This window comes from Thamnophis elegans, chromosome 4, assembly GCF_009769535.1.
Source record: "Thamnophis elegans isolate rThaEle1 chromosome 4, rThaEle1.pri, whole genome shotgun sequence".
NCBI lineage: Eukaryota > Metazoa > Chordata > Lepidosauria > Squamata > Colubridae > Thamnophis > Thamnophis elegans.
The window spans coordinates 142,244,099-142,266,561 of record NC_045544.1 but is presented as its reverse complement, the minus strand read 5'-3'; the positions used below and the strand labels follow the sequence as shown (position 1 = coordinate 142,266,561).

Here is a 22,463-nt window from a genome sequence, read left to right as displayed (position 1 = left end):
CTCGTGAAGGGAATCGTTGCAATTGTTTGTGAGGCCAAGAAAGGGGATCCCGTGACTCTGGGACATGCGACCGTCACAAATACGAAGCAGTTGCCAAGCACCCAGATATTGGTCACATGACCACAGCCAGGAGGAAACCGGCTGCAAGTTACTTTTTTCAGTGACGCCACTTCAAACAGTCACTATACAAACGGTTGTAAGTCGAGGACTGCTTGTACCTCAAGAGACACCCCCCCCGAGGACCCCACAGTTCAACCCTGAGCTGCCAATATTTTGGACCCTGCAGTCGGGGTCCTCAGCCACCTAGAAGTCCAAACCAGGAGAATCTCTGCAGCTCCGGGTTGAACTGAAGGGCCCTGGGTGCCCTCTGAGATTGGTGGTTTCCTTGCAGGCGTTTCATGACCCAGCTAGGGAACATCATCATCACCGCTAGGAGAGGCAAAGCCCCCTCCCTTCTAGCACTGATGATGTTACCTAGTTGGGTCATGAAACGCCTGCAAGAAAGCCACCAAGCTCAGAGAGCACCAAGGTCCTCACAGTTTTCCTCCTCCTCCTCCTCCTCCTCCCTCTCCCTCTTCTACTTCCTCCTCCTCCTCCTCTCTGCAACCTCCCCCTCCCTTCTAGCACTGATGACGTTCCCTAGTTGGGTCATGAAACGCCTGCAAGAAAGCCACCAAACTCAGAGAGCACAAAGGACTCCACAGTCCTCCTTCCTCTTCCTCCTCCTCCTCTCCACAAACCCCCCTTCCTTCTAGCACTGATGATGTTACTTAGTTGGGTCATGAAACGCCTGCAAGAAAGCCACCAAGCTCAGAGAGCACCAAGGTCCTCACAGTCTTCCTCCCCCTCCCCCTCCTCCTCCTCCTCCAGAAAACCAGGAAGCACCAAGGACCCCCCCCCCATTTTCAGCTTCAGTCTTAATCTTTTGCAATTTTAATAGTTTATAATAGTTAAATCTGTTCAGGACATTGTAAGCCATTCAGAGTCGCCTCGGGATAAATCAATATAAAAAATGAACGGGCGAATAAAACGAACCAAATCCAGATGCTCCTCCGCGCTGGGCTCCGCTGGGGAAGGGCGAGGGGACGGAGGAGGGATGGGGGCGTCCGGCCTCCTTGCCCCATCAGCCGCCGGAGGGTCTGCGGAGCGAAGGGGACGGGGAGGGAAGCTCCTTCCCAGCCGAGGCTCCGCGGCTAACGACCGGGGCGGGACTGCGGCGCGCTCTCGCCAGCGAGCGCGCGCGGGGAAGGGCGGTGGTTGACGTCATGGGCGGGCTGCAAGGCGGCGGCGGCGGGATGGCATCGCGGACCCGCCGAGCATCCTCCGCAGCCGCAGCCGAAGGCAGGCAGAGCCCGGCGGCCGAAGCCCGGCTGCGCTCCCGGCATCCCTGCCGCAGCCCTCCCGGCCCGGAGCCCCCGCTGGCGCGAAGCCCCCGCTGCCCATGGTGCTGAGCCTGCTGCTGTCGGCCTACCAGCTGTGCCGCCTGGCCATGCCCGAGCCGGGGGCCGCGGCGGGCTGGTGGGCGGAGGGGCTGGACGGCGACGACCTCCCGCCCGGGCAGGGCGCGGCCATCCAGGCGGCCCTGGAGCGGAGCCTGCCCGAGCTGCACCAGGCCGTCTCGGCGGCCAAGCAGGCGGCGGGAGCGGGGGACCTGCAGGCGCGGCTGGGCGCCGTGCTGGCGCTGGTGGAGGAGGCCTGGGGGCTGCCGGCCGTGGGGCGCCAGGTGGCCAAGGGGCTCTGCGACGCGCTGCGCCTGGAGGGCGGCCTCGACCTCCTGCTCGACCTGCTGCGCGGCGCAGAGCCCGAGAGCCGGAATCGCGCGGCGCAACTGCTGGAGCAGGTCCTGGTGGCCGAGAACAGGTGAGCGCCCGCGAGCCCTCGGGGGGGGAGGGGGATGGAGGGGGAACGCCTGGAGGGACCCTGAAGAGGAGCCCAGCGCACGCACGCACGCACGCACACCCGCCGAGGCTCACGCTCCCCCCGGGGCCCTTCAGCTGGATGGCAGCTAGGGGGAGAGGTCCTGCCGGGCCCCTCTTTGTAAGGGCTGCCTTCTGCCTCTTTCCCGGAGCAGATGGAGGAAGGGGCGTTTCTTCCCAGAAGGGGAGATTTGCTTCTCTCTGCGCAAGCGCCCAGAAGTGTAACTAAGACGATTGGGCGATTGAAGGGGGACCGGAGGGGGGGGGGACGGGGGGGGGGGGCTCTGTCTGTTCTCCAAAGCACCAGAAGGCAGGACAAGAAGCAAAGGATGGAAACTAACCAAGGAGAGAAGAAAGCTGGAAGCCAGTACGGAATTTCCTGCCAATTGTCCAATGGAACAGCTTGCTACCAGAAGTAGCTGCTCCATCACTGGAGGTTTTGAAGAAGAGACTGGGGAACTATTTTGCCAGGATGGTCTGGACCAGAGTCTCCTGCTTGAACAGGCGGTTGGACTGGAATCCCCTGCAACTCTGTTATTCTGTTATTTCTTATGTCCAGCCAGCCTAAGATCCCCTCACGCCTCTCAGGGGGCCGAATAAAAAGAGGGGGCAGAGCTGTGACTCATTCGGAGAGACAGCTGGGCTCCTCCTTGTTTCTGGCATCCTCCCAGCCTTCTACAGTGGGGGCAGGGGGACCCTTCAGGTGACCCCGCTGGGCAAAAGGAGGATGGGCCTGGGAGTGGGGATGTCATGATAAGAAGGGGAGAGCCAGAGTAATTTCCCCACACTCTGATTCCATGCGAGGAGGGGATTCTGAGGGTTGCAGGCCTCACATCTGGGCAGCTGCCCAAACTGGGGGCACAGATTCGGGAACTCATGGTGTGCGAGCATTGATTGCAAACTGCCGGTGGCTGCTTGGGAAGGAGATGCAGGAGAAGAGCAGGCAGAGAGGGGGGTCAGAGTTAAATATGTCATCAGCTGAGAATCCTCATGTTGCCACAAACGACTCAACCACCCAGCAGGCCAGCCTTTCCCTTAACAGCTTGAAGATGTGTGGACTTCACCTCCCAGAATCCCCAACCATCAAGTTGCCTGGGGAATTCTGGGAGGTGAAGTCCAGACATCTTCAAGTTGCTGAAGGTGAAGAGAAATGCCGGCCTACTGGGCTGTTATGCTGCTGACTTGGAGAAGACAGCTGTTGCAAAGCTCAAGGAAGGGAGGGACCGAATAAGAACCCCCACTGGGCAGCCCCACCCTTGGCCCATCTGGCCCATAGCTTAGCTGGGGAAAGAGAAGACCAGGATAATAGACTTGGAAGGTTTTTTTTTTTTAGAGTTTTATTTGGCATTTATAGGCCGCCCTTTTCCCTGAGGGGACTCAGGGCGGCTTACAACTCGTGGGAGGGAGTGCAAGACAAAACATAAAATTTGTGAATAAAATAAAATAAAACAGTAAAACACAACATTCATTCAGCATTCGGGCGGGGCAGATTAGGATCTTATCCCCAGGCCTGACGGGATAGCCAGATCCTAAGGGCTGTGCGGAAGGTCTGGACGGTGGTGAGGGTGCAAATCTCCACGGGAAGATCGTTCCACAGGGTTGGAGCTGCAACAGAAAAGGCTCTCCTCCGTGTAGTCGCCAGTCGGCATTGACTGGCGGATGGAACTCGGAGGAGGCCCAATCTGTGCGATCTAATCGGTCGAAGGGAGGTAATTGGCAGAAGGCGGTCTCTCAAGTACTCAGATCCACTACCATGGAGGGCTTTATAGGTGGTAAGTAGCACCTTGAAGCGCACCCGGAGATTAACAGGTAGCCAGCGCAGCTTGCGGAGGATAGGTGTTATGTGGGCGAACCGCGGTGCGCCCACAATCACTCGCGCGGCCGCATTCTGGACTAGCTGCAGTCGCCAGATGCTCTTCAAGGGCAGCCCCATGTAGAGCACATTGCAGTATTCCAGCCTGGAGGTCACAAGGGCTCGAGTGACTGTTGTGAGAGCCTCCCGATTCAGGTAGGGTCGTAACTGGCGCACCAGGCGAACCTGGGCAAATGCCCCCTCTGGTCACAGCTGACAAATGATGGTCGAAAGTCAGCTGTGGGTCCAGGAGGACTCCCAAGTTGCGAACCCTGTCTGAGGGGTGTAAAATTTGACCCCCCAGCCTGAGTGATGGAACATTGGCCAAATTGTTGGGAGGGAAACACAACAGCCACTCGGTCTTGTCTGGGTTGAGTACCAGTTTGTTAGCTCTCATCCAGTCCTTAACGGCCTCAAGACCCCGGTTCATCACGTCCACCGCTTCATTGAGTTGGCACGGGGCGGACAGATACAGCTGGGTATCGTCCGCATACTGGTGGTATTTTATCCTGTGCCGCCGAATGATCTCACCCAGCGGTTTCATGTAGATGTTGAATAGTAGGGGAGACAGGACCGAACCCTGCGGCACCCCATAAGTTAGGGGCCTCGGGGACGATCTCTGCCCCCCCACCAACACCGACTGCGACCCGTCCGAGAGGTAGGAGGAGAACCACTGCAAAACAGTGCCTCCCACTCCCACCTCCCGCAGTCGTCGCAGAAGGATACCATGGTCGATGGTATCGAAAGCTGCTGAGAGGTCAAGGAGAACCAGGATGGACGCATGGCCTCCATCCCTGGCTCTCCAGAGATCATCGGTCAATGCGACCAAAGCGGTTTCTGTGCTGTAACCAGGTCTGAAGCCGGACTGGAAGGGGTCAAGGTAGCTAGCTTCCTCCAAGGACCGTTGAAGCTGGAAGGCCACCACCTTCTCAACAACCTTCCCAACAAAGGGGAGGTTGGAGACTGGACGGTAATTGTTAAGAACGGCTGGATCCAAGGATGGTTTCTTCAGGAGGGGTCTCACCACCGCCGCTTTAAGTGCGGCGGGGAAGTGCCCCTCCCGGAGGGAGGCAGTAATGACCGCCTGGATCCAGCCTCGTGTCACCTCACTGCTGTTGGCAACCAGCCAGGAGGGACACGGGTCCAGTATGCAGGTGGAGGCACTCACAGCTCTCATGGCCTTGTCCACATCCCCTGAGGCAACATCCTGGAACTCAGCCCAGAGATGGTCTGCCAAGTTATCCCCCTGTGTCTCGGCTGGATCTGCAAAGGTGGAGACCTTGGAGGCCTTCCAGTACAGCCTCCTGCGCAGGCAGGGAGCCCTGTACCAGCCAGGGCAAATGGCAGGAGCATTTGCAACTTCTGGAGGCAGCCGTTCCCCCGATTGTCCTATCAGGAAATCTCTCCTTAGTTCCAGGTTGCTTCGCTCTTTGATTAGTTTCCATCCACTGTTTCTTGGCCTGTCTTCAGGGGCTTTGGAGAAGAGCTTGACCCTCTTCCTCCTCTGTGGGGCAGCCCCTCAAATATTGGAAGATGCTCTCCTGTCTCCCCTGGTCCTTCCCTCGACTAGCCAGGCCCGGTTCCTGCAACCGTTCTTCCTATGTTTCGGCCTCCAGTCTCCTAAAATCCTCTTGGTTGCTCTTCTCTGCCCTTTCTCCAGAGTCTCAACATCTGGGAAACCCTTTCCTCCCCCCCGGGCAGTGGGGCAGAGAGAATGCGGCTGCCTTGTATGGTCTCAAAACTTTTGAAAGTGGAGCCAAAGGCCTGCAGGGGGGCGGATGGGGACCCCTCTCGGCTGCATGAGCTCCAGGCTGGTGCCCCTCTTCCCTGTCCCCTTCCATGGCTTCCTGGGGCCCCAGCTTTGATGCCGCGGCTGACCCGCCCTCTGGTTGCCTGGCAGGAACCGGGTGGCTCGGATCGGCCTGGGGGTGGTGCTGAACCTGGCCAAGGAGCGGGAGAGCCTCCCCCTGGCCAGGAGCACCTCGGGCATCCTGGAGCACATGTTCAAGCACTCGGAGGAGACCTGCTTCCAGCTGATTGCCAACGGAGGCCTGGACGCCATCCTCTTCTGGTGCCGCTGGAATGACCCCGTGGTGCTTCGGCACTGCGCCGCCGCCTTGGCCAACTGTGCCATGTACGGCGGGCAGGCCAACCAGCGGCGGATGGTGGAGAAGAAGGCCTCGGAGTGGCTCTTCCCGCTGGCCTTCTCCAAGGAGGACGACCTGGTCCAGTTCCAGGCCTGCCTGGCCATTGCCGTGCTGGCCACCAACAAGGAGATCGAGAAGGAGGTGGAGAACTCGGGCACGCTGGCTCTGGTGGAGCCCTTCATCGCCACCCTCGACCCGGGACGCTTCACCCACAGCTGGCTGGGCAGCAGCGAGAACAGCCAGGGCCGGACGGCAGACGACTTGCAGTACCTGGTGCCCCTGCTGGACAGCTCCCGCCTGGAGGCCCAGTGCATCGCCGCCTTCTACCTCTGCGTGGAGGCCGCCATTAAAGGCCAGCAGAAGAAGACCGAGGTCAGCAGGGTGGGGCTGGTGGGCCTCATGCTTCCCTCCAGGGCTTGGGGCAGGAGAAGCCACTGCCCCCCTCCCACACCCAGTGCTGGGATTGGGTTGAAAGACCCAGTTCTGCAAGGGACATCCAGGCCTCTGGGGCACAGGAGCCCTTGCGGTGCCAGTAGAACGGATCCCCTCTTTGGCCCCCTCCCCACCACCAGCTCTAAAACTTGGGGGCCGGGGAGGACCAATCCTTCCGATGCCTTTGAGGAGCCTGCCCCAAAGTTTCCGGCTTGGAGATCCTGGGGTGAGCCCAGCTGTGGGAGCCCCAGTCTGACTCAGCCGGGTCTTGTCGTCCCCAACGTAGCGCCCTTCCACTGCCATGGTACCCATCTTCCTTGCGATGGAACAGCCATGGCCCCCAGCACGGAGATCCAGCCCACCAGGGTGGGTGCTGGTTGGGGCAGCTGGCACAGGCTGCCTTGTGAGAGCTGACGGTGGCCTTCCTGTTGCCAGATCTTTGCAGAGATCGGGGCCATCCAGAGCCTGAAAAGGATCGTCTGCTACTCGGCCAACGGCACCACCTCCATGCTGGCCAAGCGGGCGCTGTGCACCATGGGTGAGGAAGTGCCCCGGCGTCTCCTGCCCACGGTGCCCAACTGGAAGACCCCCGAGGTGCAGAAGTGGCTCCAGCAGATCGGCTTTCTCAAGTACTGCCCACGCTTCCTGGTACAAGTTCCGGAGGGGGCAGACCCCCAACGCTGGTAGGGTGTGGTGGGGGAGCCCTCCCCAATAGCCATGGGCACAGGGTGGAGGGCTGGTCTATGGCCAGCCACTCAGGAGGGGGCTCCCTGCTCTGGCTCATGTCGTGGCCCTGTAGCAAGGGGAATGGGGGGAGGGGGGGCGAAGGATGCTGGGGGAGACATGAGAGGCTTTCTCATCTCGGGTTCTTCCCTGAGCTTGGTGGCTTTCTGGCCGTACCTGTTTCTTTGCCACCTGGACTAATTAGAGGGGTTGCCATATAAACAGAAGCCGCATGGAGGGGAGGGAGGAAGAGAGAAAAGAGGAAGAGAGAGAAAGGAAGGGAACTTTTTGTAACTTTAATAAAATTTGTATGCCGCCCACTCCCTAGGGACTCTGGGCGGCTAAATAGGAATTAATTCAGCTCCGTTGAAGATAGGAAATAGGAATTGAATGCAGAAGTAATGAAGAAAGGAAAGAAGAGGGAGAACAGAAGGAGGCAGGTGATAGGAGGAGGGATGGAGAGGGGTGACATAGAAATTGAATAAAGAAATAATGGAAGGGAGGAAAATGGAAGGAAAGAGCCTATTAAAGATTCTCAGTCATCCAGGTCTTCATGGGTGTCCCAAGGGGGCTTTTTTCAGGAGGCCACTGGGCTTCCTGCTTTCCATCCCTCCCACCCCCATCCAGTCAGAGCTGAAGAAGCTTCTGGGATGAGAAGCAAAACAACTTCAAAGAAGGAAGTCCAGTTTAGAAGGAGGGAGGGAGTGGGGGGAAAGGGAGGCATATAAATCCAATGGACCCTAAAGAAAGGGAGGGGGGGAGAAAGACTTGGCACCGGACAGTCCAGGCCAAAGGCTGAGATTCCCCTGGGACCTTCTGCCTCTGCAGGAGCACCAGGTGGACGGAGACCTGCTCCTCAGGCTGTCCGAGGAAGACCTGCTGACCGACCTGGCCATGACCTCCGGCATCACCCGCAAGCGGTAGGTAGGAAGGCGGGACTAGAGCGCTCGGGCTCCTGCTGATTGGCCCAAAGTCACCCGGCCACCTTCCATGCCTAAGGCGGGACTAGAACTCCCGGTCTCCTGGTTTCTCGCCTGGGGCCCAGACCGGGCCAAGCTGCCCCTTCCCACCAGCCAAGCACCCCCCTTCCTCCCCAGGTTCTTTCGGGAGCTGACGGAGCTGAAGACCTATGCCAATTACTCCACCTGCGACCGCAGCAATCTGGCTGACTGGCTGGCCGGCGTTGACCCCAAATTCCGCCAGTACACCTACAACCTGGTCACCTGCGGCATCGACCGGAACTTCCTCCACCGCGTCACGGAGCAGCAGCTGCAGGACGACTGCCGCATCGGCCTCAGCTTCCACCGCGTCCGAATCCTCTCTGCCGCCCGGGGTAAGCGGGGAGGGAGAGAGACCCTCAGCTCCGGTTACCCAGGGCCTGGAATAGCCGTCCAGACAGAGGCCCCTGGCCCAGGGTCTCTCTCTGCGTGTGTGTGGGGAGGGGCTCTCCCAAGACATGGATGACTCCAAAGGGCGAGTGCTGGGGGGGGTGGCAAGCGAAGCAGAGCAGCAGCTGTGACCACTAGGCTCCCCGGATTTGCAGGTCTTGCTGGCTCTGAAGCCCACCGGCCTCTTCCCTGAGCCTCATGTGCTGGAGGAGGGAGGGAGGGAGGGAGGGAGGAGCCTGGGAGGGGGGTGTCTTTGAACCCAGCCTGTTCCCTGCAGGAGGACTCCCCCTCCCCTGCATTCCTCCTTACCAGAGGCTGGACTCCGTTCCCAGGGGCAGCTGGTCTCTCAAGGTCCAGCTGGAGATTTCTTCCCCAAAGGGGCTTTTTTTCCCCAAGAGGCAACTGGACTTTCTGGTTTCTCTCCGAAGACCGTCCGCTTCTCCTCCCAGAAGCTTCTATAAAGCAGGGCTGCCCAAACTTGGGAACTTTTAAGACTTGTGGACTTCAACTCCCAGAATTCCCCATGCTGGCTGGGGAATTCTGGGAGTTGAAGTCCACAAGTCTTTGGGCAGCCCTGCTCTAAAGGGAGATGCAGAGTCATCCTGAAGACAGGGGACGCCAAGGGGAGGGGTCTCCCGAAGGACACTGCCGAGGGGGAGATGCTGAAGAGGGACCCCACCAGACGCTCTGAGAAAAAGGTTGTCCTTGCAAGACGTGCTGAAGGACAAGGCCTTCGACCAGCCACAATATCGCCCTCTCTACCCTGGGGGAGCCACCCCAAGCACCTGTGGGCCCCCCAGCATCCCCCAAGAGGGAGGAGCTCCACTCAGATCCCTTGTCAGCAGCAGCAACACTGCAAAGCGTCCCACCCCCTTTATTGGCTCCTCTGGTTGGCAACCCCACCCATCACATCAACATTTCTCAGCCAGCAAGTTGGGAACTAAAACTGGGCCCGGATGAGACCCTGCTGTCCTAGGGTGCGACTTCCCTCTTCAACGGAGCTGAAGAAGCTTCTGAAGTCGAGCTGGCCGGAGCCATCTTGGAGGCTTCCGTGTTGCCACACCGGCGCTGAGGGATGGGGGGCATTTAGACAGCTGGCATTTTGTAGCCAAAGCAACACACTTTCTCTTGGGAACCAAGGACGTTCTCGCACCTGGCCAGAGGAAGTGGAGCGATGTCACCAGGCAACCAGGCAGTGCTGTGATTGGACCACGTGACCGATTGTTTTGAGGAAGTGACAAACTTTTAATTAGGTGAAAACCCCAAGAACCTTAAGAGTCGGTTTTCACCATACGATATATCCGATAAAGGGGTCCTTGGAGGAATCGACCTGCTTGCGGTGCATCTGTTACTTGGAACCCCGAGAGCTTCTGGGATGAGAAGGGAAACGTCTTCAAACGACTTTCAAACAGAGAGTCCAGTTGCCTGTTAGAAAAACACCTCTGGGACAACGGGGACCTGGATGGTGGAGAATCCCCAGAGATCTCCCTCGTGGGCCTTTGGGGGAGATGAAGCTGGTGTGTGGGGGGGTGGAGGGCGGAAGGGCCCAATCCAGCTGTTCCTGCCGCTTCCCTCCTTCGCTCCAGAGATGCTTCACTCCCCTCTGCCCTGTAACAGCCGGTCTGCCTTGGAGGGAACGGATGTCTTCATCAGCTACCGGCGACGTACCGGATCTCAGCTGGCCAGGTATTGGGGAAGGGGCTGCCTGGGGTGCGGCCCTAGATCGTTCTGAAAGGGAGGTCAACCGCCAGTCTGAATGGTCTGGGGAGGGGGGCGAGACGCCCCAGAGAGGAGCTGGAGATTCCAAGCAACAGGCATGGGTGTTCAGGTGGGATCCTGGCTCCCTTTTTTCCTTCCTGGAAGGCTCCCCCCTCCTCAAAAGAAACACAGAGCACGCCCCCCCCCCCTTGAAGGGAAGACACAATTCCTTGCAGGCCTCTGGCCCTCTGTGGGCTTGTTTCCAATCCACTGTCTTTGTGGAAGCCCCTATAGAAGGTGGGGCTGGACCTCATGAAGGAGAACCTTTCGAGCTGAGGGTTGAAATGGGGGCTCCTTGGGGCTCTCTGAGCTTGGTGGCTTTCTTAAGGACGCTTCGTTAACAAACCAGGTGACGTTCTCAGGGCTACATCTGGAATCCTGCATCCTGTTTTGGTCACCACTCTGGAAAGAGTGCAGAGAAGATAAACCCTATGACAGGAATCGAAGGTCGATAGAGAAAAGGAGGACTGGGGGGGGGGAACGTGGCAGCAGCCTTCCAATATTTGAGGGTCTGCCACAAGAGGGGAGGGGCCAGCCTGTTCCCCAAAGCCCCTGAAGGCAGCAGAAGAAGCAATGGATGGAAACTAATCAAGGGGAGAAGCCACCTGGAACTAAGGAGGAATTTCCTGGCAGGGGTGGGGGCAATTAACCAGGGGAACAGCTGCCCTCTAGAAGTTGCGGGTGCTTTTAAGAAGAGATTGGCCAACCCTTGTCTGGAATGGCAGAGAGTCTCCTGCTTGAGCAAGGGGTTGGACTAGAGCAGTGTTTCTCAACCTTGGCCACTTGAAGATGTCTGGACTTCAACTCCCAGAATTCCCCAGCCAGCATTCGCTGGCTGGGGAATTCTGGGAGTTGAAGTCCAGACATCTTCAAGTGGCCAAGGTTGAGAAACACTGGACTAGAGGACCTCCAAAGTCCCCTCCAACTCTCTGATTCTGTGAGACCTCTGCAAGAAAACCTCCCAGCTGAGAGAGCACCAGAAATTGCCCAGGGGAAAAGCAGAGCAGAGGGTCTCCCTAAAACGCCTCCCCCCCCCCGGCTGTCCCCCCCCCCCCCCCCCGGCAGCCTCCTGAAGGTCCACCTCCAGCTGCACGGATTCAGCGTCTTCCTAGACGTGGAGAAACTGGAGGCTGGGAAGTTTGAGGACAAGCTGACCCAGAGTGTGATGAGTGCCCGGAATTTCGTGCTGGTCCTCTCCGCCCAGGCCCTCGACCGCTGCATGGGGGACCACGCCTGCAAAGACTGGGTGCACAAGGTGAGGGGGAGGGGAGGGAGGGAGGGAGGGAGGGGCAAGGAGCCCCAAAGACGGCTGTCCGGATGCAGGTCAGGTTTTTTGGGGGGGAGGAGGCACTGGGGCCCTTCCCAATGCCCTTCATGGGGGCCAGGAGGGGGGGGGCAAGCGGGGGCTGGGGGGTCTAGAAGGGAGGGGCAGGAGGGGGCTCGGGGGGGGTGTCCAGGAGGTGCTTGAGGACGCTGTCCTTGCAGGAAATAGCCACCGCCCTGACCTGCAGGAAAAACGTCATCCCAGTCACCGACCACTTCGACTGGCCGGACCCGGAGGCCCTTCCAGAGGACATGAGGGCCATCCTGAAATTCAACGGCATCAAGTGAGTGGGGGGCCGAGGGGGGGGGGAAGGGGGGCAGACCTGGCACCGGAGCGATGGAGAGCAGGCAGTCCTCGACTTATGACCACAATTGAGGCCAAGGTTTCTGTTGCTAAGTGAGAGGGTCATTAAGGGAGTTTCTGCCACGGTTGTTAAGGGAATCACCGCCAGTTTTAAGTTAGTCACACGGTCGTTAAGTGAATCCGGCTTCCCCGTTGAGTTTGCCTGCCAGAAGGTCGCAAAAGGGGATCACGCAACCCTGGGACGCTGCGACCGTCATACAAGTGAGTCAGTTACCAAAGGGCCGGATTTTGATTGGGAGACCATGGGGAGGCTGCAACGGCCGTAAGTGTGAGAAATGGTCGTAACTCAGGTTTCCCAGAGCCGTTGTGACTTTGAACGGCCACTGAACGAACCGAGTCTCCCCCCCCTCCCCCCCCCCCGCAGGTGGTCCCACGAGTACCAGGAGGCCACCATTGAGAAGCTGATCCGGTTCCTGCAGAGACCCTCCTCCCAGGACTCCTCGGGGGGCTCCAACAACAGCCTGGACTGCGGGGGGGCCCTGGAGCAGAGCTAGGATGGACGGACGGACGGACGGACAAGTGGGGGGGCTGCCTGGCCTGCCTTCCTCTGCCCCCCCCCCAACTGGGCTTCCAAGCGATCCTTTGGGGGCCAGAAGGCGATTCTGCTTCCTCCGGGGGGCCCTGGGGACTCTGGGGACCCTCCACGCTGGACCTCCCCAGGGGGCTCTGGGGCAGGAGGACTGGTGGATCTGGGGGCCTTGTGAAGCTTTTGGGCCCCTCCCTCTATGGGGATGCTCCCTCCTCCAGGTCACGCTTGTCCCAAAGGTGCTTCCCCCCCCCCAAAAAAAAGGCAACTGGACTTCCTTGATTTTTGCCTTGAAAATGTTTCGCTTCTCATCCAAGAAGCTTCTTCAGTTCTTCACTTCCTTCTTCCTCCCTCCTTCACCTATCCATCTGCCTCCCTCCCTCCTCTCTTCCTCCCTCCCTCCTTTTTTCACTCTTCCCCTCAGCCTCTTGGAGTTTTTAAAGGGAAAAAACGCAAGGAAGCCCAGTTGCCTTTTGGAAAAAGCATCTTTGGAATCAGCCCCCTCCTGCCAGATTGCCCCCCCACAGTGCTGCCTTGCCCCCCTTTGCAAGGGCTCCCCACTGCTCAGGACCCCCCCCCAGCAGCCTTTTCCTGCCCCAGCCCCCCCAAGAGGTCAGACATGCCCACCTGGAGCCTCCCACGGGTTGAGTCCTGTTCTGGGGAGGGGTCCCTTCCACTGGAAGCAGCCCAGTGGGGCCCAGCCAGGGGGACGGCTGATGCTGTCCCTCTTGGCCTAACCAGACCCTGGAGGGGGGGCACATGGGGCCCCTGAAATGGAGGCTGTGGCTGGTGGGCGGTTGGTGGGCCTGCAGATGGAAGGAGGAAGGCCTCGCCCCTCCCTCCCTCCCTCCCTCCCCCAGCAGCCCCCTGTGAGCCAAGAGCCAAGGTGGCGCAGTGGTTAAATGCAGCACTGCAGGCTACTGCTAGATCAGCAGTTCAGCGGTTCAAATCTCACCGGCTCAGGGTTGACTCAGCCTTCCATCCTTCCGAGGTGGGTAAAATGAGGACCCGGATTGTTGGGGGCAATATGCTGACTCTGTAAACCACTTAGAGGGGGCTGAAAGGCCTATGAAGCGGTATATAAGTCTACTGCTATTGCTATTGCTGTGATCCCCCCACTGGGAGAGAGGAATGACAGCCCCCTGTTCCTTTGGTGAAGATGCCCTGGGGTGGTCTCTGTCCCCTCTGAAAAGCCCCCCACCGAATTCCTGCTGCTTTGGCTCAAGGGGAGGGGAAAGCTGAACCCTCAAAGCCCCCCGATACCCCCACCCAGTGACATCGCTGCCCTGCCTTCTGCGTCTGCCTCCTCTGATCCCCCCAGGGAGGCAGAGACCCTCCTGGAAATGGGCCTCGCAGCCTCTGGAAGTGCCAGGGAAGGCTGGCACAGGGACTTGTGTTCGAGAAGGGTGGGGCTTGCCCAGGATGGCCGGATGCAGTGGGGGGCGGGGGCTGCTCTGATCTCTTCCTTATACCGTGGAGAAAAAACGCTTCTATAAAACTTGCAAAAGGGAATTCTTGCCGATGGTCGGTCTGTTCATTTCCCAGCCTTCTGGGCCTGGGGGGGGCGTGGGCTGGGGGGGGGGAGCAGCTCCAGAGTGACTGGGCTCCCTTCCGCTTCCCACCCTGTGGGGCAAAGGCCAAGATCTCTTGGGCTGCTCCCCAGTATCTGCACTGCTGGTCCTGGTGCCCCCGTGGGGGGGGGGGAGAACAGGAGCCCCCCAAATTCAGCGTGTTCAGGATGCAAAGAAGGAGATGGGCTTGGGGGCCCCAGATGGGAAGCTGCCCCCCGAAGGTTCCTCTTCCGTGCCCAGCGGGGGATGGGGGGACCGGAAGCCTTCCTGCTTTGACAGCCGAGACGGAGATTGTGGCCCTTCAGTCGCCAGGCTAGAAAGCGCCACAAGGGCCCCCTGATGCCCCCAGGCTGGTCTCTAGACCTTTCATGGCCAAACTAGGCAGCCTCATCAGTGCTATTAGGGGGAAGGATTTGCTCTCTCTCACACACACCCGGCCACCCACCGCCAGTAGCTTTAATGACATTCCCCAGTTGGGTCCTGAAACGTCTGCAAGACCCCCACCAAGCTCAGGGAGCACCCAGGAAACCCCCCCCCCATTTCAACCCCAGGCTACGAAGATTCTCCTTCATTGGAAACCGGAAGACCTGAGTTCAAGTCCTGCCTTAGACCCAAAGCCACGTTTGAGCCAGCCGTCCTCTCAGCTCTAGGAAAGAGGCCGGGGCGGGGGGGGGGGGAAGCAAAGCCTTGCCAAGAAACTGGAGCAGCTGCCCCCCCCCCAGTTCACCAAAACTCAAAGGCCCCCAGGGAAGCCCTTTTGGGGGCAGCCCAGATGTGGAACGGAGCAAGATCTGGGCCAGGGGTGCTATGCCACCCCACCTGGCACCCCTTCCTAACACACAGGCTGAGCTGCCCTGGCCAGGGTGTGGCCCCTCTGCCCGTCCTCAAGGAGCACAAAGAGACCCCAGAAAGACTCTTCCATTTCCCTTTTATTGTCCCTCGGCCCCCAGGGAGATCAGGGGGGGGGGGCTGCAGGTCTCAGCAATCCCGGTCCCCAGTGGTCCTTCCCCCCTTCTCAGCCCCTCCCTTCGGTCCTGGCAGCCTCTCATCAGGAAGAGTCTCGGCAGGGCCAAATCTAACGACCCCCCAAAGCATCCTCAAATTCCTCCCACTGTCGGGGGGCATTGGGGTCCCTCTGCCAATTAGCAGCCCGAAGAGCACTGGGGACCCCCCTCACCAGGCTGCCAAGACTCAGATCCCCGGAGTCCCTCTGGGTTGGGACCAGGGTCTCCCCACCTGCCCACTCTGAGGCTCCCAGCATTACCCAATTGCCTGGGGAACTCTGGGAGTTGAAGTCCCCGGGTCTTAAAGAGTCTGGAGCTTTAGACACGAGAGAACCCCTTTGGGCGTTCACACAGTCCCAGGGCCTGGACCTGATCCCTCGACCGATCCCTGCCTGGGGAAGGCGCTTTCTCTGTGCCAGGAGGCTCCGGGGATTCAGCCGTGTTGGGGGGACGGCTCGGCTTCCTGTGGCGGCTCAGGACCATCACCAAAATGCCGGTATCTGGGGGGGCCATCCTGGATCTCTATCGCCCTGCAGGGAGAGAGAGACAGCCGCTCCGTGAGGGATCGGTGGGGGAGGGTCCCAACCACGGCCCCTTTGGATGGAGCCTCCCCTTCACTATTACAAGGCTTGAAAAACTGCTTGGCCCTGACTGTTAGTAACACGGTCGTTAAGTGAATGCCGCTGTTGTTAAGTGAACCGATGGTTCACTAAGGGCGCAGTCTTGCCAAAAGCCAGGTGTGCCAGTTCTCAACAGAACCGTTGTGCAGACGGTCCTTGACGATCTGTGAAAAAGGGACTTATGACCGTTTTTCACACTTACGACCATCGCAGCATCCCCCACGGTCACATGTGGGAAAGGTGGTTTGTGTTACCGAATGGCCCTGGGCTGCAGTTTGTGCAGCCAAGATGCATCATTAACCCCTGGAACTCCCCACCACTGGACCAGAAAACAGCGGGCAGCTTTCAAAGGGAACGAAGGCAGCGCGGAAGAGAAACTGAGCCTAGGATGGCTCTGGGTCAGCCATTCCCTCGAGGGGGGACTCCAGGCTCCATCATCCCCAGTCAATCAAGCGGGGAACCCCAACCCACCACATCTGGATTGACTCACCCGATGATGGCAGCCGGCAGGAGGAGGAGGAGGGCTCCGAAGAGGAAGGGGAAGCCCCTCATGAAGGACAGGCAGGCCGGGAACAGGGAGCTGAAGACCCCCGTGGCCACTAGGGAGCACAGCCCTTCCACGCAGGCCACGGCGGCAAAGAGTGCCCCTGGACGGAGGGGGGGAGGGAAGGGAGGGGTGTCAGGCAGCCTGGAAAAAGAGGGGCCGCCCTTGCAGCCCCTTCCCAGGGGACTCCCAATCCCCAAAGGCCCCAGTTGTCCTTCCAACCGGAGGGGCCTCCACTGGGGCAGAAGACACAGAGGTGCCCCCCCCCAACCCTTGGAGCAGGGGGTGGTGGAGGCGGGGGCACAGACACCCTCCCCCTCCGGCCCTACCTTGCTCAGCCTCGCCAACCGATCTGGAGAGCTTGGAGCGGATCACGGGAGTCACCATCATGGAGAGGAAAAGGAGCCCGTAGCCTGTGGAGGGGGAGAGACGGTCGCTGAGGGAGGCTGGGGGGCAGCAGCACAAGGCCTGGGCAGCCCCCTCCCTCCCTGGCCCAGCCCCCCCGGACACACCACCAGGACCTGCCACTGGGAGCGTGCCCTGCCCTCGGCAGCCTGGGTGGGGGCGGGATGAGGTTGCCCTGCCAACAGGCTCCTTGGCACCCAGTCTGGGTCCCCCGTGGCCCCTGGACCCCCCCGGCCTGGCTAAATCCCCATCTCCCCCCAGTGTCTCCTGCTCTTTCCTTTCCCACCTGGGGTTAATTATTTAACACTAAATTAATAACCATTATTTAATTACCATTGAATTATTAATTAGTTTTCAATTACTACTTCAATTACTAGTTAATGATTGAATCCACTGTGTTTCTATGATTATTGAGTTTAATGCTTTTTTATGTTCTAATGTTTTTATGCGGTAAGCCGCCCAGAGTCATGGGATACGAGATGGGTGGCAAATAAATTTCATTCATAGATAGACAGATAGATAGAAAGAAAATAGGAAGGAAGGAAGGAAGGAAGGAAGGAAGGAAGGAAGGAAGGAAGGAAGGAAGGAAGGAAGGAGAAGAAAGGGGAGAGGCAGGGATAAAGAGGAAGGAAGGAAGGAAGGAAGGAAGGAAGGAAGGAAGGAAGGAAGGAAGGAAGGAAGGCCAACGCCAGGGAAGTCTCCTAAGGGTCCTTTGGGGGACAGACCCACCCAACCTCCGCCAGTTTCACCTGTGAACATCAGGGCCGTGGTCCCTGCCAGCGCCATGGTGACCATCCCCAGGGCATTAGAGAGCAGGCCCAGCTCGGCCACCCAGGCGTCCCGCAGGCATCTCTGCAGCAGCCGCAACCCTGCCAGGCTGCTCAGGTAGGTCAGGTAGTGGGCGGCCGAGCCGTAGCCGATCAGCTCCGACCGCCAGCAGAGCGGAGGGCCGAGTTCGTACAGCACCAGGATCTCCCGGGCCCCAAAGTGCACCGTCACCACCACGAAGAAGGCCAGCGAGTAGAAGAGCAGCTGGCGCCAGGGCTGACCACGGGCAGGGCTGGCGTACAGCCGGTACACTGCCTTGTAATGGCGGAGCGTGAGAAGCCGCTGCGGCTGCCTCTGCGGCACCGACTCCCGCAGGACGAGGGCCGCGTAGAGGGCCGCGGCGAGGCTGGCCGCGAAGACCAGCCAGAAGGGCGCCACGTAGCCCTGGGCCTTGCGCCACTGACCGCCCAGCACGCTCGCCACCATGCCCGCCAGGCCCAGGCAGGCCTCCAGGATGGCCACCCGGAAAGTGCGGGCCGTCCGGTCACTGACGTCGGCCGCGTAGGCGAAGCAGCCGGCGAGGATCAGGTTGTAGTCTCCGGAGAGGCCGCTCAGCACCCGGCCCACCATCAGGTACCCCACAGGCAGCTCGGCGTACATGACCACCAGGTAAATGGCTGCCTGCAGGGCCATGCCCAGCGCCGGCAGGATCAGCACCGGCCGGCGCCCCACGCTGTCGCTCCAGGGGCCGAAGAGGGTGACTGAGAAGAGCCCCACAAAGAAGCCGGCCAGGTTGAGGTAGAGGTTCCAGTGGGCCACCAGAGTCTCCAGCTCCTGGAAAGACAGAAGAAGAGTCGGAAGGGGCCTTGGAGGTCTTCTAGCCTGACCCCCTGAGACAGCAGCGGGAAGGCGGCCCTAGCAAGACTCTGGGATGCCCCAAAGACATCAGATCGGGTTGTCCTTCTGGATGGAAAGAGAAAGAGGGGCGCAGGAAGAGCCCCAAAGCTGCCACAGGCCCAGAGGGAGGATGTAACTGAGAAGACATTGGCTTAATTCAGGCCTCTCCAGCGTTGGCCCCTTTAAGACATGGGGACTTCAACTCCCAGAATTCCTTGGCCAGCAGATCCAGTTGACTGTGGAATTCTGGGAGTTGAAGTCCCCACGTCTTAAAGGGGCCAATGCTGGAGAGGCCTGGCCTCATCCCGTATTTCTAATGTTCCGAGACTTTCAAAGTGTCCCTTCCAAGGCAGAGAGTTTTCACCCTCCTCTTCCTCAGGATATTCCCAGCTACAGGTTGAAAGTTACCTTGAAAAAAGTAACACGATCCTTTCTCATACTTCTGACCATTGTCACGGGATTTACATTTGGATGCTTGACAACTGCTTCAGATCTAATGACGGTCGCAATGTCCCGGCTGGGGGGGGAGGGGTCCCACCATCCCCTTTTGTGACCTTCTGGCAAGCCAGGTCAATGGATTTACTGAACAATTTGATTCACTTAGCAACTGTGGCAAGAAAGGTTGTAAAATGGTCCAAAGCTCACTAAACACTGAAGGTGTGGCTCTAAGTGGAGGACTCCCTGTCCTTGGAAAGGAGGGGGCCGTGAAGGAGGTGAAGGAAGGGAGGAGGAGGAGGAGGAGGAGAGCAATCTCAGCCCACAGCCACACCCTCCCTAACCAGCACAACCGTCCTCAGGGCCAGCAAGGGCCTTGGACTTTCCCCTCCCTTCCTCCTCGGCCTCCCTACCCCCACGGCCCCTCCCCCTCCTCTCTCTGGAACCCCCCCACCACCTGCTCCCCCCTCAGAAGGGCAGCCAGGAGGGCAGGGAGGGGCAGACGGGGGTCCCAGGGAGGAGGGTGGGAGACCCACGCAGGTTATTTTTGTATTTCCCAGTTTAAATACAGAAACTCCCCCACTTACAAAAGTTTGTTTAATGACCTTTCAACGTTTCAAGGGCCCTGAGAAATTCTTGGCCATTCTTCATACTTACGACCATTGTCACAGGCTTTACATTCAGACGCTTGGCAACTGGTTCATATCTACGATGGTCGAAATGTCCCGGAGGGGGTGTGTGTCACAGGATCCCCTTTTGCCACCCCCTGACGAGCCAAGTCAATGGGGAAGCCAGGTTCACTTAACAACCTTGTTACTAATTTAACCGCAGTGATTCACTTAACAACCGTGGCAAGAAAGGTCATAGAAACTCACTTAGCAACGTAAATTTGGGGCTCAATTGTGGCGTAGGCCGAGGACCATCCGTACAAACCGTCTCCCTCTCAGCACGTACAGTTAAAAGCATAAAAACACAACAACCATATTAAAAGTGCAGTACGTGTATGCCTCGACTTACGACCACAATTGAGGGCAAAATTTCCTTTGTTAAGCAAGTCGGTAGTTAAGCTATTTTACGACCTTTCTTGGCCACTATTCTTAAGTGAACCACTGCAGTGATTCAGTTAGTAACACGGTTGTTAAGTGAATCCCCAATTGTTGTCACCTGTGTGTTGAGTAACAACAACGAATCTGTGCACCTGGGTGGTTTTCAGAAGTTGTGGGTTCTCCGACACCCGGAGGGTTTCCAGAAGAAACTGGACAGAGCCATCAGCCTGGAGTGGAGTCGGCTCTCCTTCGTGGGCAGGGTTGGACTAGAAGACCTCGAGGGTCCCTTCCGACTCGGCTATTCTTAAATACTTTTTACATTTTCAAATTTTGACATTTTATTCCACTGCCTCCGTTATTGTTATTATTATGGGCTACCCCCTGCAGCCCTGGAAACGAATATGATGAGGGGACGACGGGGTGGGTGGGCTGTATCTTTTCATATAGACAATAATTCAAAAGTAGGAAAAGAGGAACGTATTACAAGAAAAGTTAACGGCAATAAAGGGTTAAGCAAAGTTCCTCCGAGAAGACCAGGATGGGAAGTATGTCTGGGCGAGAGAATATCAAAGGGGGAAGATGTTTCTCAGCCACTTTCCCAAAGAAAGAAAATTCCTGAACATCTTTTTGGGGCCAAAGCTGCAGATTCCAAATAGCCTCGAAAAGAGACGCACAATCAGCGCATTTTGACCCTTGGGCCAGTGGGGGGGGGGGGGGGCGATGCTGAAACAAGCCGGAGATCAGGCTGAGATAAACCAGCATTGCTTGTAACAAGGAAGTTGGAGGGAGGAGAAGTCTCACCTTCCATCTAAACTCACCTTGGGGGGGGGGCCTCAAGGGGGCGCTTGGAAAGGAGCCTGAAGGCAAAAGAAACCTTTTCCTGTGGTCTCCCCAGAGTTTGCCCAGCAGGGCCTCAAAGGCTCCTCAAACCCACCTGAAAGCAGCTTCCCTGAGCCAGTTAAATAAGCTGAATGGACCCCAGCAGACAGGTAGCTTGTCTCTGAGCGTGGAAGCTCCATTCTTATTGGGCCTAATGACCCCCAAAGGCTTTCACCGGAGGAGAGCCTTCTCGGTGGTAGCTCCGACCCTCTGGAATGAACTCCCCGTGGAGATCCGGACCCTCACCACCCTCCAGACCTTCCGCGCCGCACTTAAAATCTGGCTATCCCGGCTGGCCTGGGGTTAAAGACTCTAACCCCTACTCGAATTGTATGACTGTTGAGTTCTTAAATGATGTAATGCTTTTATGTTGTAAATTGTTTGTCCTCCCCCCCCCCTTTTTGAACTGTGAGCCGCCCTGAGTCCCCCCAGGGAAAAGGGCGGCATACAAATAAAGTGAAACTAAACTAAACTAAACTTTCAAACAGCAGGAAAAGGCCTGGGAGGGAGGGAGGGAGGGGGGACCCCCTGCCCTACAGGCCACACCAGAGTCTGCCTTTTATCTCAAGCAGCAGAATAAACTGACTAGCAAGAGCTGGAAGGGACCTTGGAGGTCTTCTAGTCCAACCCCTGCTCAGGCAGGAAACCCCAGCTCCTTTCAGAGTGAAGAGGCCGACCTGCAGGGCTGACCTTAGAGCTACCGACCACCGAGAGAGGCATTTCTCTGCCGCCGCTCGCCCTACAGCCGGGGAGGGAAGCATCCAAAATCGGGCAACCGGCTCGAGCACGAGCCCCGCTCCCTCGCCTGGCCCTTCTTCTCTACCCCTGCAGCGAGGCGCCCGCGGGGGAGCTCCGGGAGCAGGAGCAGTCTATCGGGGCCCATCCCGGGCAAGGGGAGCGGAGGGAGCCGCGCGCGGACGCACCTGGGGCCCGGAGCCGGTGAGGTTGGGGCAGCCGCCGGGCTCTTCCGCGGGGCCGTGGCCGGAGCCGTTGCGCGGGGCCAGCCGGTCCCAGAGCAGCTGCGTGCAGAGCGGCGCCTGCAGGGCCAGGGCCAGCGTGGCCAGCAGCAGCACCGGCTCCACGGCGCTCAGGCGGCGGCAGGGCGAGCGCGGGCGGGCTGGGCACGGGGGGCCCGCGGGGGTCTCCGCAGCCCCGCGGGAGGGCTCGCCCGGGAGGCCGCCCGCCGCCGCCTCCTCCGCCATGGCCGCCACCGGGCGGAGCCCACCACCCTCGCCCCGCCCCGGGGGCTGGCCGGTCGGCGGGCAGGGCCAGGCGGAGGAAAGGGCCGCCCCCGAGCAGGCGCGCCTGGGCGGACTCCGCCCGGGTCCCGAGTGGGCGGCCGGCGGGCGAGGCTAAGGGGGGCTCTGGGCGGAGCGGCGGGGTCCGGGAGGGGGCTCAGCTGGGGGCTCCTCCGCGGCGCTGCCGTCGCCTCCGAGGGGCCTCCGGGGCCGTCGGCGGGTTGCTGCCCAGGACTCCCGGTGGGTCCAGGACTCTAGGGAAAGGCTTGAAAAGCGCCAGTGCCCCCCATTGCCCCCCCCGGCCTCCCTCTGGGTGGAGGAGCGGGCAGGAGGGACCCTGGAGCCAGCAGGGGAAGGGGAGGGTCCGAGGGCGTCCCGGGATGTCCGGCAGACCAGGCCGCCCTGGCAGGGCAAAGGTGGCCGAAGGAAGAGCGACGTCAGGACCACGGACAGATCCCGGGCCTCTGCCGGCTCCTCCGTCCTGCAGCCCCCCTCCCTTTGCTTAAAGGGGAACGTTTCTCAGCTGGAGGAACTCTGGGTGGTCTCCTTTCCTTTCCCCACAGCGTCTGCCCCTTTGCTCCTCTGGCAGAGGAAGAACAAAGTTCCCAAATGTAAATTCTGATCTTT

At 59.2% G+C, this 22,463-nt stretch overlaps 2 protein-coding genes across 3 annotated transcripts; one reads left to right on the top strand and one right to left on the bottom strand.

Annotated features, from left to right (window-relative positions):
- Nucleotides 1-1,230: 1,230 nt before the first annotated feature.
- SARM1 (sterile alpha and TIR motif containing 1) lies at nucleotides 1,231-12,684 on the top strand. The gene is made up of 9 exons (XM_032217037.1): nucleotides 1,231-1,860; nucleotides 5,669-6,287; nucleotides 6,783-6,995; nucleotides 7,899-7,990; nucleotides 8,168-8,403; nucleotides 10,045-10,144; nucleotides 11,282-11,471; nucleotides 11,702-11,823; nucleotides 12,268-12,684. The coding sequence occupies exons 1-9, from the start codon at nucleotides 1,442-1,444 to the stop codon at nucleotides 12,395-12,397; spliced, it is 2,121 nt and encodes a 706-aa protein (XP_032072928.1). The 5' UTR covers nucleotides 1,231-1,441; the 3' UTR covers nucleotides 12,398-12,684.
- Nucleotides 12,685-14,898: 2,214 nt separating this feature from the next.
- On the bottom strand, nucleotides 14,899-21,827 carry SLC46A1 (solute carrier family 46 member 1). 2 transcript variants are annotated; one of them, XM_032216448.1, is made up of 5 exons: nucleotides 21,522-21,825; nucleotides 17,323-18,175; nucleotides 16,498-16,581; nucleotides 16,115-16,271; nucleotides 14,899-15,534 (listed from the first exon to the last, which is right to left on the bottom strand). In XM_032216448.1, the coding sequence occupies exons 1-5, from the start codon at nucleotides 21,798-21,800 to the stop codon at nucleotides 15,438-15,440; spliced, it is 1,470 nt and encodes a 489-aa protein (XP_032072339.1). In that variant the 5' UTR covers nucleotides 21,801-21,825; the 3' UTR covers nucleotides 14,899-15,437. The 2 variants fall into 2 exon arrangements, with proteins under 2 accessions (XP_032072339.1, XP_032072340.1); XM_032216449.1 differs by lacking the exon at nucleotides 14,899-15,534 and having other exon boundaries at nucleotides 16,111-16,271; nucleotides 21,522-21,827.
- Nucleotides 21,828-22,463: the final 636 nt, after the last annotated feature.

What these genes read in the sequence shown, in the direction of transcription:
- SLC46A1 (XM_032216448.1), bottom strand. Translation starts at nt 21,800, where the DNA reads ATGGCGGAGGAGGCGGCGGCGGGCGGCCTCCCGGGCGAGCCCTCCCGC. An exon ending in TCACCGGCTCCGGGCCCCAG is followed by an intron (nt 18,176 to 21,521) that starts GTGCGTCCGCGC and finishes CTGTCTTTCCAG; the next exon opens with GAGCTGGAGACTCTGGTGGC. An exon ending in CACGGCCCTGATGTTCACAG is followed by an intron (nt 16,582 to 17,322) that starts GTGAAACTGGCG and finishes CCCCCTCCACAG; the next exon opens with GCTACGGGCTCCTTTTCCTC.
- SARM1 (XM_032217037.1), top strand. Translation starts at nt 1,442, where the DNA reads ATGGTGCTGAGCCTGCTGCTGTCGGCCTACCAGCTGTGCCGCCTGGCC. An exon ending in AGTACTGCCCACGCTTCCTG is followed by an intron (nt 6,996 to 7,898) that starts GTACAAGTTCCG and finishes CTGCCTCTGCAG; the next exon opens with GAGCACCAGGTGGACGGAGA. An exon ending in ACCGGATCTCAGCTGGCCAG is followed by an intron (nt 10,145 to 11,281) that starts GTATTGGGGAAG and finishes CCCCCCCGGCAG; the next exon opens with CCTCCTGAAGGTCCACCTCC.